Source organism: Cryptomeria japonica, chromosome 8, assembly GCF_030272615.1.
Source record: "Cryptomeria japonica chromosome 8, Sugi_1.0, whole genome shotgun sequence".
Taxonomy (NCBI): domain Eukaryota; kingdom Viridiplantae; phylum Streptophyta; class Pinopsida; order Cupressales; family Cupressaceae; genus Cryptomeria; species Cryptomeria japonica.
Window position 1 is genome coordinate 487387591 of NC_081412.1, and position 17897 is coordinate 487405487.

The 17897-nt window shown below is 35.6% G+C and overlaps 1 protein-coding gene across 1 annotated transcript; it reads right to left on the minus strand.

Annotated features, from left to right (window-relative positions):
* Positions 1-4028: 4028 nt before the first annotated feature.
* On the minus strand, positions 4029-17383 carry LOC131077274 (uncharacterized). The gene is made up of 3 exons (XM_058014728.2): positions 16674-17383; positions 15765-16583; positions 4029-4732 (listed from the first exon to the last, which is right to left on the minus strand). Exons 1-3 carry the CDS (start codon positions 17079-17081, stop codon positions 4562-4564), a joined length of 1398 nt encoding a protein of 465 aa, XP_057870711.2. The 5' UTR covers positions 17082-17383; the 3' UTR covers positions 4029-4561.
* Between the last annotated feature and the right edge of the window lie 514 nt (positions 17384-17897).

Genomic DNA, 17897 nt, shown 5'->3' on the forward strand with positions numbered 1-17897 from the left:
AGTATAGAAATAACAAGGCCCTTCAAACTACAAAGAAACATCAAACATAGACTAATCAAACAGCCTAATCTATACGATGCAAAAACAAAAAATAAATAAAAAAGTTTAGATCATACAAACCAAAAAAATCAAAATAAGACCTCTATTCTTGAATCTTAACAGTCAACTTGGAGCCATTAAGATTTAGAATGTCTTGACTTCCATTAGTCTCATCTTTTTATGTCTCCCTAAAATGCATATCCTTGTGATTCGATCTCCCTCTTTAGCAACCCTCTGCTAAGTCAATAGTTATGCACATGTCTAATTAATGTCAAGAGGCATTCTACAATGGCAACAAGGGGTGGAGTATAATGGCATGAGCACCTTAATGTTAACTTTTACCTTTTAGCCCCAACTTGGTAGGAAGTAAGAGCAAGTTAAAATGGGTTAAGTATTGGGCTAGGTCACAGAAATACCTCTAGAGTATATATATATATATATATATATATATATATATATATATATATATATATATATATATATATATATATATAATAAACTTAATATTTTTTAAATAAACACTGTATAAAACAAAATAACCCTCATCAAAATTATAAGTTTTAGATAGATATATAAATATAAAAGAAAAGAATAAATATTTTAAAAAACCTACCATTTCATAATTACAATGTTCTTTTTTAAAAATATATTTTATTAAAAAAAATTCATGTTTTTTAAATAATGATAAGAAATTTTTAATTTAAATATAAAGTAAAATAAAATAATTTCAAGATAAATAAAATAGTTTCAATTGATATTTCTTGACATTTAAAAAGATGCATTAAGATATTTATACTAATTTTTTAATGAATTTTACAAAGACTACAACGGATAACTTTCAAAAAAGAAAACTAAAATGATAACAAAACAAATCAATGAATAACTATTTAAATAATGTAAACTTTTTCAAAAATTAAATCATAATAAATTATTTTAATAATTTTATTTATTATTAAATAAAAATATTTTTTTCTTAACTTTTAACTTTTAAAAGTTATTATAACTAATATGAATATTAAATTTTAAATATATATTGGCATAATAAGAGGGTTGAATAAAAAATAATAGAGATAAGGACAAAAGCCATGTGAAAAATGATGGTTGAGAATTCTACAAAGTGATATAAATTAGGATGGGTGCATCCATGAACATTAAATTTTCAATATTTATTGACTTGATAAGAGGGTTGAATAAAAAATGATAGAGAGAAGGACAAAAGCCATGTGAAAAAATGATGGTTCAAAATGCTACGAAGTGATCATAAATTGAGATGGGTGCATCACACAAGGAAATTCAAACAATGTGATTATTCAAAATGCAAGAGAAGAGTTTTAATAGAGTGGAAATGGGGATTTGAAAATATTTGGGTCCAAAGTTAAAAAATGGACAAATCATAAGTTTAATGGTTCCCTGTCTGTTGTGGAAACCATGTTTTGTTGGGATCGCTGAGAATAGGTTTTTAATGTTATGACTCTCAACTAAGAAATTAGTGTATTTAATCCAAATTAATATAAATCTCGGCTCTGCCTTTGCCGATCAAAAAAAAAAAAAAATTGGGTCCTACACTTTAGTTGATGATTGTTATTGAGAATGTTGATTGTGTGAGTTTATGACTTATTCCTCATGCAACAATAAGAGGAAATAGAGAGATAAAGAAATGTAATAGTCCCATTATCAACAATCAAGAAGAAAGATCAAGTTGGAGGGGAAGAGATGTTAAGGAACCTCACAAATTATCTAGAAAGGAAAATAGTGTGGAGGAAATAGGTACGCATTGTTGAAGCTTCTTTTGAACCCAAAACAATCAATGGGCAAATTCAACATTTTTCAATGCTACACAATCCTTAACTAGCACAATAATGCCATCAATGGCCACCCTAACATATTTGCTACACAAGGACGTAGTAGTGGAACATCAATCGAAGGTCTTTTTCAACTATTAATTGAGCCACTTTCATGGACTTTGTGACAACATCTACCAACTCACAAACTTAATGTAAAAATAATTGCTAATGTTGATTTTAGTAAAGCAAAGTATTATTGTGAGGAATCACAATAAGTTTTTTTGATCCTTCATCATTCATCTATGTTTATACTGTAATTAACCATAATCAATATAAAAACTCGGCTCTGCCTTACCAATCAAAAAAAAAAGTACTACTGTGAGGAATCAAAGGATGACATCCAAGATATTCCTTTGCTTGTTAATGACAAGCTATGCACAGAATGGGTTAATGGTTCTAAAAATGATGGGGAGCTAAGTGGCTTGCCAATAATATAGTAACTTGAGACTTTTGGAGGGAGGGCCAAGGTGTGTATAGTTTGGAATGACTGATTTGTGAGGTATTCTTTGTACTTTCTGGCATATGTTTAAATAGTTACAAAAGAATTATAATGGTAATAGAATGGTAAAATTATTACTGTTTCAAGTTTTTGCTTTGAATTGCAGGAATGGAACTTGTGATTTTTTGGTTTTGAACTACTCCCAAGGAGAGGTTAGTTGTGTCTTTTGAGATTTGAAAAAAGATACTTATTTTTTTATGAATGTGTGTAATAAACTGGTTAATTATTGGAATTCAAACTCTTCAAAACTCTGTTTTGCAGCTCCTACGAACCTTTCCACAAACACATAAATAGATATGCAAATGGATGGAAAAAGTGCTATTTTTTTAAAGAGATTTTATGTTATTTCCAAATTATTTTGATTTACTCCATACACATGGGGCAATCTCTTGGTGGACGTGTGCTCACAAATGCAAACACATTAGCTTTTTGCTGCATTGCTAGCTTCATGGAACATACAAAAAACAAATTCCTTGTAGCTTCATTTATTTATCAAGAAACATGATGGCATCATCCGTCAGAGAAGATTTGTTTGTTCATAATACACCTTCACCTTCTCTACTGTTTAGGAAATGAAGGAAATGATTGACCTGTACTTTTTGGAAGGGATGTGAATTCCTAGATTAGAGAAATTGAAAGACTACTCTAGCAATCAAATTTCATTGTTAGAATCTTTGTCCAAGGATATTTTTTTGGAAGGAGGAAAAGTCTGTTATGGGGAGGTGCTTTATTTGTTTCTTAATCTTTTTCTAACTTCCATTCATACTTATAGCACAGGTTCTGTCATATTAAATCTGTGTCTTTGTCGACTTTGCCAATTTTACTCTGGATCTGCATCAACCTTTCCAGAATGTATTCTTCTTGATTGAAATTTATTAATTCTGGAATCCACATGTATCAATCCCTATCAACAAATTTAATCTTCAAAATCATATCAATCTTCAACGATTATGTAATAAAATTGTGAATAAAGAGCCAAAAACAACACACATTATGTTAATCTTTCTTCTCAACTTTGGTTTGAAATTTTTCATTTAAATTTTTTTCTTTTGAAGTACTAAAATTTAAACAAACTGAAAAAAGAAAAATGTATCTTACATAAGAACTGTGTTTTTTCGGTACAGAGAATAGTTCACTTGGCTTAATAAAATGTTCCAGATGTGTTGAATTTTAATGCAATTGTTGAACTAGCAGCTATAAAACAGAAACTTTAAAATGATCTCCTTTACTCAGTAAAAAGAGCCCAAAAATGGCATCGCATTCATGTCCTTGTAATTAGGTGGTTCTATAGGTCCTAAAGATAAAATTAGGAACTAAATTTAACAAAATTGGATACAACTGAACAAGGTTGTTCAAACAAGATAAATAAATAACCCTTCAGGGCTGAGAAATTTGATAAATTAGTAATGAGGACAAATTTCCCCATTCAACTAGCTGAGATACCATAAAATGAGCGAAATATCCTTTATCTTGAGGAAGACGGAAGGGAACTTCCCACAATCCATTTCAGCATCAATTTATATCTGTTATTCAATACAAGGAAATGCCTTGGAGTGTATGATCTGGAGAGAGAAATTTTCTCTACAGTAGTGAAAAAATATTTAACATAGATTCAAAAAGACACTAAAATATAATGTAATGCAATCAGGCCTAAAATCAGAGTCACTGAATTAAAAGTTCTTGCGTGATCTTTTCAAAGCATCGAACCTATGCTACCAGTTCCAAGTGTTTTCCTTATTTTACAATTTCAAATCTTCACTGAATCGTACAAAAAAAGTGAATCGAATTAAAGCTACTTGACAATAACTGGAATAGGCAGAGGATACAACTTAAGCAAAGAATTTCGAAAATGCTTTGAGCAAAAGACAATGAAACGGCAAACAACCCTATATTTTCTACAACAAGATCTGATATAAAAATCGAGTCCAGGTAAGAATTATAGATAATCCTAGCTATTGATAAAAGAACAACTTCATTGCTTCTATATTATATTATTATTCATTGACTTCCTGATGCGTGAAGTCCAAGCTCTGTATGATTTTAGACAACCCATTTTGGCTCCAATCAGAGATCCTTTGAAGAACAGAATAACCCAGTGAGAACTATTCTTGCTCATTCAAGCTTCATTCAGATATAGTTGCAGTGTCTTCATTTTCAGTTGACTAGACTTGTAAATCACTTACTCATTCTTAAGCCCCAAGCTCCAAATAAGCTTAGACAGAACAGCACGCCCCCAATCTAAGTCTTTTTGAAGTAAAGGGGAATCTGATTCATGCTTTATTGTACTGAAATTCTCCTCCTCATTACAGCTTGATTCAGATGAAGCTCCTGTATTTTCGCTTTCAATCAACTAAATTCACAACAGATGCCAAAGTCATATATTAAAATTTGATTTAAAAATTGTCTGAAATCTGAATTATATTAAATCATCTCACTTGAGCTTTTAAGCATTCAGAATTGCACAGATATTCTCAGCTCACTTTTACAAAGTTTGCCGAAAGGAAACACGTATGACTAAGATTCCCCTCATAACTTAGTTGCTACAGTATTTCTATACTCTTTGTTTACTATAATCCATAGTAATTCTAAGTAATACCCAATAAGATATTTACCAAATCGAGATGTCATACACCAAAACCATTATGAATGAGATTTCACCTAGAAAATAATGCATCTAACCACAAACACCTGGAAGTAGTCAATAGTAAAGGTATATACTTTAGTGAGACAATGTTCCTTTCTGTTTAAGAATCATGTTTATTTAGTGGTTATGTAAACATAGCACAGAACAAGCAAGATTTTCCTCGTGAGAGAAACTCCTTTATAAAATTATTTTTTTATTAAACTTAATTGTTGGAACTTGTCAAAGATATAAATATGCAATAAATAACATTTCAACTTCATTAAAAACCTTTATAATCAATGCTAAACCTGAAGTACTGCATAAGGTTGCATATATGAAGAAAGGCAAGGTTGTAGTCACCCTAACATCAGTTTGTTATCTTTTTTTTTAATTTAAACTTATTCAACATGGGCTTTCTTGTACTTCCAAAGAGTTTAACTTTTATGTATTTTTGTTCTCAGAACATTTATATGATTAATAATTCATGGGATTTTTATTTTAGCATCAGACCTGGTTGCTATAAGTGCAACCTGATCCTTGCATTTTCTTTACTACAAACTGAAAACAGGTCAAGTTCACGATCAAGTGATCAACTGCACGCAACATTAGTATGGGAGAGATGAACCAGGACTTGCCTTCACATAGAGATGGGTATTCATTGGTTTCAGAGGATAAGAGCTTGCATACAAGTTAACTGTAGACATGAGAAAATCTGGAGCATCCTAGGGACAACAAAGGACAAATGTGCAAGCAACAGAACAAGGTGGTTTTCTAATTTTGGAGCTTTCACCACTTTCCATAATCAATGAAAGCATCATCAACTGTGGCAAAAATGTCACCAACTATGGTGTATGGAACACAACCATGGCAAAAGCACAAATGCCTCTTGGCAATAGCAACAAAAGTGCAACTGCCCTTGGCAAAAGAGGTGAATTTGTCACAAGCTAGACAGGGCCTGGAATGTGAGGAGTTTTCAGCTTCCAAGTGTTAGGAAGCATGTTGGAACACAAATATAGTCTTGGAAACTTATAATATACCTTTCTACAACATGTGCAAAGTTTCCAGCTCTTGTATTCCTCCTGTAAGTTCAATTTGTGAGGTTTCATGTTCTAAAGCAAGGTTTTGAGGATAGATGACACATTGTAGGGTTGTGAGCCAAGTAAACATGTTGATGGCTTGTGTAGACAAATGTTCTACTTACTACAATGTACCGAACTGGATCATTGTTGCTTAAGGAGCATCTTGCTCACTCTTACTAGACTTTTTCCCCTTCTAGGGTTTCTCCTGGATAACATCACTCAGTCTCCGTGTGTCTTCCCTCATGTTTCCTTACACTGTTTTCATATTACTGTGTTAGGGGGCCATAGAATAGTAGGGGCCTCCCACCCGAATTGAGATAGTGGTGGGGAATTATAGCGGCAAGGGGTGGGGAACTTTGGAGGATAGCCATTAGGTGGGGGGGAATTCTAGATAGCAAGAAGTGGATGATCGATCTAACAACCTTTGTCCGCACCTATTGCGGGTGGGAGGGAATCATAGTTGGGTGGGTGGGGGGCAACTTCCTCTATCCTCCCACTTAATTAATCAGTAAATTAATCAGCCCGCTATTTTAAGCTAGAATAAGGAACCTTATGAAAGCTTATTGTAGCTTATTCTAGCAGGTTTATTAATTCACTGCTTGAATACCACAAACGATGTTACTACATTGTTAGTGTCAGTTTCTTGCACTTAACAAGCTTTTGGAGGTGTTTTTGAGATCTTTGAGTAAAGTATTTGTAGATGGTGAGCAAAGTGACGACTATGCTCTCTGTTTATGGATCAAGTTGGTATCATAGCAAGTTGGAATTACCTGTTATCAGATTTCATTTCAGTAGTTGGTGAACTTCCAAGGCTATGCCCATTACAAGGTCAAGCGGGAGTGGTGGACTAAGTGCATTTTAACCTCAGATTGATACTAGAGATGGGTAAGAGCACAGAGAAGAATAGGTAGAGAAGGAGAGAGATATGGATGATGGAGAGGAGAGATTTAGGAAATTGGAAAAGGATAATGATTTCATTTTGAGGTCTCTGGTCAAGATAGATATAATTGAGAGAACATGCAATTACTCAGAAATTGGATATAGAAAGAGAGCAAGAACGTGAGCAGACAAAGAGGACTGAATAACAACGTTAAGATTCATCTAAGAGTGGAAGTGTTGATGTGTGTTTTGTGACACTCGCCAACACAAAATTGAATACCAAGTATTCTATCCTCTCTTGAACAAGGAAACCTCAAATACTAAACAATTTGATCAAATAAAGCAACCCCAAGGTTTACAATGCAAAACAATGTGACTTTATGATGGATAGGCAGTGAAAATATGTGATATGCTGATATCACAAAGGGACTAACGCTTTATTGGAATTGGAATACTAAACTGAATTACTAAACTGACTCGAACTTCAAATAAAAGACAAAAGAGATGAGGCTTGGAGAAATCTAATCTAAGAACCTATGAACAATGAAGATAATAGATAGTGCTTAGATGGATGGATTCCATAAATCAAGCCTTGCTTTGCCATGAGGAAACAACTAAACAAAACTGATGCAATCTCCAAAGGTAACGACAACTACACAAAATTAATGCAATCTCCAAAGGTAATGAAGGATTTTCATATTGTAAACATTCATCCAAATACCCAATACTAGTGCAATCCAAATGAACATCCACAATCAAACTAGTGCTAAATTAGGTTTAGACTAAACATTCACTACAATTTGCAATCAATAAACTACAAATGGTATGAACCCGAATTTCATCAAACATCTTCACATTTCTCCATTACAATCAATGAACATCAACTAAAATTTGATAAGTAGAAACCATGCAAAATGTTGAAACACACTAAGATCCACCATATCTTCAATGAAAAATATGTTTAAATTTCAACATAGTCTTGGCAACAATCTCTGATCTCCTCCTCCTACTACTACTGCTACTTTCTATAGACCTAACTATTCTCTTCTATTATTCTTTAACCTTTACAAATGAAAAGGGCAAGCCTTATATAGACCTTGAGTTACAAAATTAAGGGCCCAGATTGATTGTAAATCAATAGCCAAGATAATTCAAGGAAACCCTAAAGTGAGGTAGTTACAAGTACAACAACCACCACCTTACATTTAATATCAATCAATAAAAAAATTCCATAACTTTGAATGCACATCCTTTTAGGGAAACAGACCAATGAGAAAAATAACATAGCCCCAATGGCACAATTTACAAGGAGTAGATGATGACACTACATTCAATGCATCCACATGTCCTACTTGTTGATGAGTTAGGTTCAATGAATCCGAACATGTTGACTCGTCATTATTTGATTGGTTGATGATGAGTAGATGCCACCTCAGCTTGCATATCTTCTAAATTGTCTTTGGTCTGCTACAATTTGCATCTGGTCTGCCCTTATTCACTTGGGATTACCTTGGAATTGTTATGAGAATGACCTCCCTCCACGTTGCATATATAGGTGCTCATATCATAATTCCCTTTACCTTGATAAAGGCTGGCCAAGGATACTATGATTTTTCATTGTTTTAGCATTGTAACTTCATCATACTCGGGTTGCAAGTCGGCCTTATCTTTGTCTCACATTCTTTTGCACACATTTTGGAAAAGTTTTTCAAATTTTCAACTCTAGGTCAGCTAGGCTTGATTGCATACAAGTATAGGGTGATCTCTTCATTTCCAAATAGATTCCACATTGCTCATGGATAAAAAGCAGATCACTGCCTTAGGTCTAATTTTCTGCACCCCTGCTGGAATTCGCCTCCTTATGTGCTGAATCTGATTTCTCTTGATGAAAATCTCCTCCAACCTGCTGGGAAATTCCTTGATATCTGATTTCACTTGATGAAAATCACCTCCAACCTGCTGGAGTTTGCATTTGTTCTGCTCTTAAATCACTTGATTTTGTTTTTGAATGATGTGAAAATGAAGTTTTAAAATCTAACGTATATAGCACTCCACACATTAGGAATCACAAACCTTTGATACGGCTGACCTAGGTAGAAGATTGCATTTATTTTCAAATCGCAATTTCAAATTTCTTCATTCTTATTCAAGTCAGCCAGCTTACACTCTGCTTGGCGATTGCATCTCTTATTATTGCACACATTTTTGAATTATTTTCCAGGCCAACCTTACATTTGTTCCACACATTTTGCCTTGCTTTTGCATGCTTGTGAAGGGGTTTAATCCAACTCAACCCTCATAATACATTAACTCTCCCCTAGTGGGATTAACATGCTTGTAAGAACAACTAAAGCGCAAAATAAAGGTATGCAAGGACAAATAAGGTGAATTTTAAGTGTAGTTCCGAACTAGAGTAAGCGCATTTGAGGGGGGGGCTGGACTAAGGTGAGTGCATTTGAGGGGGGGGCTGGACTAAGGTGAGCGCATGTGAGGGGTAGTTCTAGACACATGGGCACAAATCAAAGGTGGGCAAGGATTTTTCCAAACGCACTTTCACCCCAAGCATGGACTAGTGTGGGCGCATTTAGACCTTATTCTTGGACAAGAGGGCAGGAATAGCATGTGGTCAAGGACTAAAAGGGTGGATTTCCTAGTTGTGCAAAAACAATTGAGTGCCTTGTGAAGTTGTCAAGGAATTCCTTCAAAATGCTTAAGGAAAATTCGAACTTTGAGGGAGAATCCACACTTGGACCTTGGATTTTCATTTAAATTTTGGATTTCCTTACTTAAACTTAGGATTTCAACATTTCAATTTTGAATTACATATTTCAATACTAGATTTTGAATATTAATTTTGAAATTCTCAACCATGGATTTTCACCTTTGAATTCCATATCTCAAACAAGGATTTCACTTGAAAATTGCACTTTTGTCCAAGGAGGTTTATCAAAAATTTCCTTATTTTCCTCTCCTATCAAGGTCGGAAAATCCAACCTTGTCAAGATATCACATCCTTGGATTTTTCTCTCATTTTTCCACACTTGCATTTTAAAATTTCACACTCTTGACAACATTTTTGACAACTTTTTTTTTACGACATTTTTTAACAATATTTTTTTTTGCTTTGGAATTGAAACCTGAAATTTTCCTTAGTAATTTCCTTTTCAAGTTTTGGAACTTCTTTCATTCACATCCTAGACTTGGAATTACCAACTCAAACATACCCTATCCAAAGATGAGCCTTGCACTTTGAGGTCAACACTCACTCCTAGACCTGACAAGACGAAACCCCCTTAAAAGCTTAAGAGATCAAAAACTACTGCCAAGCTAAGCAAAACTAAGCCAAAACATCTAACCTAAGAAGCGAAAAAGTGGGGGTCCCCATTTGCAATGGGCTGTGTGTGTTTACAACACAACAGGAAGCAATAATCCTTTCAAGGCTGAGACAAACAAAGGCATTCAATCCTTCAATTGAGAAGTTAATGCAGGGAAACTAGACCACTAGATAGCACAAATGAAGGTCTATTTTAGCTTGTACAAGTTGATGTGCAGCACTCAGTCTCTTTTGCTCGCTTGAAGCTGTCTGTTAATGCACTCACTTGGTATGGAGTTCACGCTATCTCTTTGCAAATGAAAAGAGCTCTGCCAACCTTCAGATGTTAGGAATTCAAACTTTGAAGACTTACTAAAGTAGCAAATTCTACCCATATGCCAAAGTCTATCCAATGACAATCCTACCATCAAAAACAAGGCCAAAGCATGCATGAATACACCACAGAGTTAAATAAGATGAAAGTTAAGCTTGGCAAAGATGTAGTGGATAAAGAAGTGCTGACAAAACATGCGGGAAACTTCAAAACTTAGATGAGGCTTGCGCATAAGCCTGCCACATTAAAGAAGAATAAAAAAGAGCTCCTGTTTCAAACAAAAACAGCAGTGGAAGAAGGATAAGAAGAAAGCTGGAAACTAAAGCAAGTGGAAAGGTTGTCAACACCACCATGAAGACCGAGGACAAAGACAATAAAGAGAAGCACTTCTGTAAGCATTGTGACAAAGGAGGACATGAGGAGGAGTCTTGTTGGAAAGCTACATCCGGAGCTGTACCCTTTCAACAAGAACAAGAAGAACAAGAGTGCTAGTTGTATCAAGAAAGTGAAAAAAATTGAGTACACCTCCAATGTTGATGATTGTTTGTCATGTGCCACTATGGAGAAAGGTGCATGTGTGGGTAATAGTGATGCTTAAGAGGAGAATGAGATGACTACTGTTGTTTCATGTGAAGCTTCAGCTCAAGGGAAGGAAAGTAGATGCCTTATTTGACACTTGTTCACAAGCAAACAAGATTTCTCAAATTCTAGGCAGTAAACTTGGATTGCAAACAAGGAAACACCTGGGTCCATATTCCTTGGGATGGCTGAAACAAGGTTTGATAATGTTACACAACCCTAATTTGTGATCAAATCTGGACTCACCATGGAATCCAAGGATGAGGTAACTGTTGATGTCATTCCATTGGATGTCTAAGCAGTGATATTTGGAAGTCTTTAACTCTATGAAAGGGATGCAATATTTTATAGGGAACAAAACAAGTATAGGCTCTACAAATGTGGTGAAGAATTCGTGATCAAGTCTTGTGAGGGCAAATCGAAGGTTTCCATGAAATTCCATGATTACTGCAGCTCAAGCAAGGAGGTTGATCAATGCAAGTTGCACATTTAAATTTGTAATGTTCTATGGCAAGCAAGACAAGCAAGTGGCTAAGGTAAAGTCAACGAATGGGTTACATAGCAGCAAAGAAAAGGTGATAGACTACCTCATATGACAATTCAGTGAGCTCTTTGAGGAGCCAAAAGGGTTGCCCCCACATAGGCCAATTGAGTGTGAAATCGACTAGCTACTCAATTGTCTACTTCCACACATGGGAATACACCATCTAAGCATTATGGAGGCTCAAGAGGTCAAGCACCAGCTGAAAGAGCTGTTGAAATATGGTGTGATCAGATGTAGCACCTCTCTGTGTGGTTCTCCCATAATAGGAGTACTGAAAAATGATAGAAAATGGTGCATGTCCATAGATTATGGAGTCCTGACCAAGATAACCACCAAGAATAGGTAACCACTACCTCAGATTGATGGTCTTTTGGATTACTTGCAACATGTTAAATACTTCAGCGAGTTGGATTTGAAGTTTGGAAATCGTCAAATGCACATAAAAGAAGATAAAATAAGGAAAACTTGTTAAGACTAGACACGATCTTTTTGAGTGGTTAGTACTTATGCAATGCCCCTACAACCTTCATGAGACTCATGAACGAGGTATTATGTCCCTTACAGATGAATGTGTCATTGTTTGCTTATGACCACATACTAGTTTTCAACAGGATATATAAGGAGCACCTAGCACAGCTAAAGAAAGCACTAAACAACTTAAGGGAGAACAAGCTGCTCTTAAATGGTAAAAAGTGCGATTATGCACAACAGTCATTGGTATATCGTGGACAAATATTAGGAGATGGAACAGTACAAGTACACCCAACAAAGGTGGAGGTCATAGTGAAGTGGCATAAACCAACTAATGTCACCAACACAAGGAGTCTCATTGGGGAAGTTAGTTTGAAATTTCTCGTCCAAATCAGCACCAGTACATGCTATAATGGGCCATGGTAAAGTCTACAAATGGGGCAAAATGCAGCAACAAGCATTTGAGGAGATGAAAAAAATAAGCCATGCATCCATTTGCAGTGGAAACAGATAAGAGTCATTATGCTATGGATGTTCTTATGCAAGGAAGTAAGCGCTATATGTTTTTGAATTGTTGCATAATTCAGTCCATGTGCATTGCAGTTATGACAAGGAACTCTATACATTCATGCAAGTGGTGAATAAGTGGAAACACTACTTGTTGGGGAAAGAGACTATTCTTCACATGGGTCACCAATCTCTCAAATACTTACATGCACAGTCCAAACTTCAGCAAGCATTCTTTTACAAGTGGATGGAGTTTATGCAGTAGTTTCAATTGGTAATAATGTACAAAAGAGGTGCCACGAACAAACTAGTGGACGTGTTGTCAAGACTACCTATAATAGCAGAAGTGTGCACAAGTTTTATTCATGAACCCTTCACCAAAGATGAGTATGCGGAGGATTACGAGATTGATAAGGGCCTTAGAGAGTTGTTCATGCAAGAAAAACAAGACGAAGTTGACAATTTCACCTCTACAATTGACTTTCAGTTGAAAGATAGTTCACTCTTCAAACTAGGGAAATTGTGTTTACCTTAAGAAGAAGGTTGTTCTTGAGAGAGGCTCACACCTCCAAGGTGGTGGGCATTTTGGAGTCAGTAAGACCATTTCCAATCTTCAGTGGTATGTGTGTTACAAATATAAGCAAGAAGATGTCTCAAATTTGTTAGGAGTTGCAAATTTCATAGTATGAGCAAACCAAGCAATCAGAAGTTGGAGTTGTATCAACCATTACTCATGCTTTCTTGCCTATGGATAGAAATTTCTATGGGCATGATTACCTTTTTGCAGTGATTGATCGTTTTAGCATGATATTTGTCCTCACTCTATCCAAGAAGACACTCTCAAGTAAGGATGCAGCTGAGCTATTTTCTGTACATGTAGGGGTTCATTTTGGTTTGCCTGAAACCATTTACCGGATAGACATTTAAAGTTTCTAGGGATATTTTGGTGTACACTTCAGAAAAAGATGGATATCCAGTTGAATAGGTTTGCTGCCTTCCATCCACAAATAGATGGACACACCAAAGTTGTTAATGGGACTTTGGTGTAATGTCCCCTTTCTGGATTACCTTATATTTTGCCCTAAATTCACAAATCCAAATAAAGGAAAGAATATAAGATAGTTAGAGCTATAATTCTCACCCAATAATAAGATAAGTTTTGAAAACCTCCAATCAAGTTAGATAACATTGAAGATAAATTCATGAGAAGAATCCATTACTGGGGTTAAAGGAAACATATATTCATAACATATAACAAATCTAAACTATTATGTGGAATTCAACCATAACGGGGGATGAGATAAGGAGACATGATAAGGTGCCCAAAACATCCCCTACCTTAGGCCCAAGAGCGGATACCTTGTCCCTCTTGGCCTCATGTGGCCTATTGCCATCCCCGTAAGGTGGTGTACCTAGTGAGGCCTCCATAGCCGTTCAGCTTCATCAAGCCATCCTTCTCACCCTCTTATGATTGAGGCTCCCTTTAGTTTATCCCAACAATGATCAGTATAGAGGTTGTAGGGAAACTGCAATAGGGTTATTATCATTGAATAATCCAGTGAGGATAGAGAAGAATAAGGTCAGAGTATGAATGTTTGGGAGATGTTGCCCACTGTGCTACTGCCACAGGAGGAAAACTAATAACTTTAGGCTCATCTGAAGATGAAGAATTTTTTTACTGAGGTTGGAATGTATTGTTTCCTACAAGCTAAGGCAAGAACTGAGAGGAGTGAATAGTAAAATGACTTTAAAAAAGGACTTGTTGGCTAAAACTCTTATATACTTTATGAAGTCCATAGAAGATTTGCAAAGAGGGCAGATCAATTAGAAAAGTGGACATGTCTCCAATGTTAACCACAAGACAATGCTGTCTTAGATAGCGATGAGTAAGTTTATATGAGTCCAAATAGGAGTGACCTTAGTTACAATACCATTGCCAAGCGGCTCTATACTCCAGAAATTGGCTTGGCAGTCAGAGGATACAAGCAACGTTGATTCTTTGGGGATCTAAAGTGAGTTTCACACTTGCAATTGGCATTTATAATAAAAACTCAGTATGAAACTATATGTTTAGTTTGAGTTGCCATTTGTAAACTTTTTGCCAGGGATTTCACTAAGCACCAAGCCATTTCTTATTCTTTAGCTTGCTGAGTTGTCAAGATCCCTTAGAGAACAACTACAGAAATTCCAGATGCAAATTTGAACAACCAAAATGGCCTTACAGAAGTTAAAATGGAGAGACCTGTGAAGGACATATTCAAAGGCTGACAAGAAATTTGGTACCCTTTCCTTCTATCTTCCATTTTTGTGCTGTGAGGCAGAGAAACAGACAGAGCAGTAGCTGGTAGTAGGCTGTAAATAGTTTGGACATTTATGATTTTTGAATTTTTCGTGGTTAAAATATTTATAATTATAGGTTTATCAAAATGAAAAAAATGAATGCAAAATACAGTTGTAAATAACAGAATACATTATATAAATACAACCAAAATTTCATGATCATATATATTGTATGTACCTTTAGTCTTGTCCAATAGACAGGCAATATTAGTTGTTTATTTATGACACATGTTTAATGAAGGTTATGGGGAAACAGTTATGTGGTAGTCTGGTCAATGCACTGAGGCAAAATTAGTTGTTTGTTTGCAACACATGTTTAATGGTGCTTATGGAGAAACGGTCCCATATTTATCATGGATCAGAGGGGTTACACGTAAGATAGTTAGGGTTTATATCACACTTCCTAGTTTGCGTTGGATTCCTCAGAAAATATCTTATATTTCTTTATTGTGTTTCTTTGTTTCTACTATATTTTAGTTCAATCTATCTTGACATTTTGGTCATTTATAGGATAATCTTGATTCTGTAATGCCGGTAGTCGATATAAAAACTTCTTTCTTTTAATCGGGATCTAAGAGCAAGAGAGTGACTTTTTAGTATCATGCAAAAAAACTATAGCAAGAAAACTGAATCACAAATTTTAACAGAGAGACTATTAATGTCTACCAATGACCAAAGAATACATCGTACATCTTAAGAAACTCTCAACTTACCTCCTTAGCACTTGATGTTGAAGTTTCTTCCTTCTCAATATTAACAGATATCTCTGTAGTACCTGATGTCAAAGCTTCATCATCACCACTGAGAGAGGCATGATTGTTACGCATAACTGAACCATTCTCAACATATGATGAGCTGTTTTGATGCTGTTGTTGTTGATTTTCTACTTCTTGAGCTGTCGGGATGGCTGAAGGGGATTCCCCTGGAAATTCAACATTCTTTGTCAAACAATCTATATCTGCACTTAAGACATTTTTCAATCCAGGAACTGCCCCAGTTGATGAACAATCTTCGTCTATATAAGAAGATAACGATGTCAATCCAGGGACCAGAACCGGAACTCCTCCGTCAATCTCCCCTCTTTCAACGATACGATCGCTAGTCTCTGCAAACTCTTCTTGTGTTGCTTTAACAACTCGATCTTCAGTTTCTGTCTCTCCAAGTGTTTCTCTAGTAGCCTCTTCGGCTGTATAAGATATCGACGTCAATCCAGGGACCAAAACCGGAACTCCTCCGTCAATCTCCCCTATTTCAACGATGCCAGCTCTAGTCTGTGCAAACTCTTCTTGTGTTGCTCTAACAACTTGGTCTTCAATTTCTGCCTCTCCAAGTGTTTCTTGAATAGTTTGTTCTTCAGTTTCTGCCTCCGTGATTGTCTGAAGATCAGAATCATACCAATCCTGTGAAACCAGTAAAGTAGTCCGGGTTTCCCAGGTTTCAAACACACGATCAGGGCCTAGCTGCCAATGGAATTCCCCCTCCTTGTCTCTGAGTATAAACTTGAAATAAATCTTCCTACCCAGTGGAATATCCTACACAAACACAATCCACAAAACGTCTAGTAACAGTGACATTCTGGGTTTTTAGTAGACACAAAGTAAATAGGGTAAAGTTGAATTTACCAGGCTGGGTGTTGTCCAAATGTGACCAGACGACCATATCATTGGAATAGCAAGCTGGGGATCCCATGATCCCAAAATGGGCTCTTCTCCAACAACACAGAAATCTTCACCAAATTCACATTCTTTTTGCAGGATCAGCTTTACCCTCACAGTTCTGTCATGGCCCGCCTCTGTATCTGCTTGTACTGCAAAAGAGTTGGTGTCATTGGAGCAGCAGCAGGCATTTGCATATGCATATGGCCGTGGCCGTGTCTGATAGGCAGGGGAGGCAGAGAACTTGGAGAGAATGATCAGAGCGGGTTTACAGAACAAGTGGGTTTTCGACTTAACTAAAAATTTGGATTTGTTTAGTGGGTGACTTTGCAGAGCAATTAAATGAAATTTTGTTGCAATTCCACAGGCTTCCATGTTTTCCTTCTATTGATTTTTGTTGTTGTTATGCCATCTACATATATATGCATTTAAACCCCACGCTCTTAGCTCTTTGCAAATCGACCGTCCAGAACAGAGCGAATGCCGCGGCATTCCTGTGATTTTCTCCCTCCCTTTAACATATCCATTAAAACTTTAGTTTATCCAGGTTCCAACGTGGCAACATGGCCAGATGATGAAAATAGTTTCTACAACTGAGATTGTCAACCAGGCAAAATTGTCACTCACTTTGATATTTTTAACAACAGAACAATTAAATGTATGTGTTTTAAAAATATATCAAGTCCACGAATTAACTTTGGAAATATATAGATCTCTCACGTATATTTTCAATGTAAGATTTGATTTTTATGTTTTTTTTGAAAAAACCATAAGTTCGGACAACTAAAAGTGCTTTTAAAAGTGAATCATGAATAAAAACAAAAAAAGTTTATTGTGATGGATGTGGCAAATTTTAGTTAGTGAAGAGCCTTGACTTTGTAATTTAGGAAGTAATAATAAAAGTATATTTTTTATTTCTACCAAATAAATTTTAATCGAATATATAGTCTTAATACATGTTTTTGTTTAATTTGATACATTTTGAAGAAGTTGAGAAATACAACTTCAAAGATCTCAAGAACATCTGCAAGCAAAATACCTGTCACAAGAGAAGAATGGAGGCAAAAACACAATAATGGCTCTGAAGAAAAAGATTGTCATTAAGAGAGGGAATGAAATAAAAATTACAATACAATCCTTATAAAAAGAGAATATACAACCCTAAAGTTGTGCAACCCTAAAGAAACCCTA

Bases quoted from the DNA above. Each gene is read 5' to 3' on its own strand.
- LOC131077274 (XM_058014728.2), bottom strand. From the start codon at position 17,081: ATGGAAGCCTGTGGAATTGCAACAAAATTTCATTTAATTGCTCTGCAA. The intron at 16,584-16,673 runs GTAAATTCAACT...GTGTTTGTGTAG, and splicing joins TTTGGACAACACCCAGCCTG to GATATTCCACTGGGTAGGAA. The intron at 4,733-15,764 runs GTAAGTTGAGAG...TTGTGAATTTAG, and splicing joins CAACATCAAGTGCTAAGGAG to TTGATTGAAAGCGAAAATAC.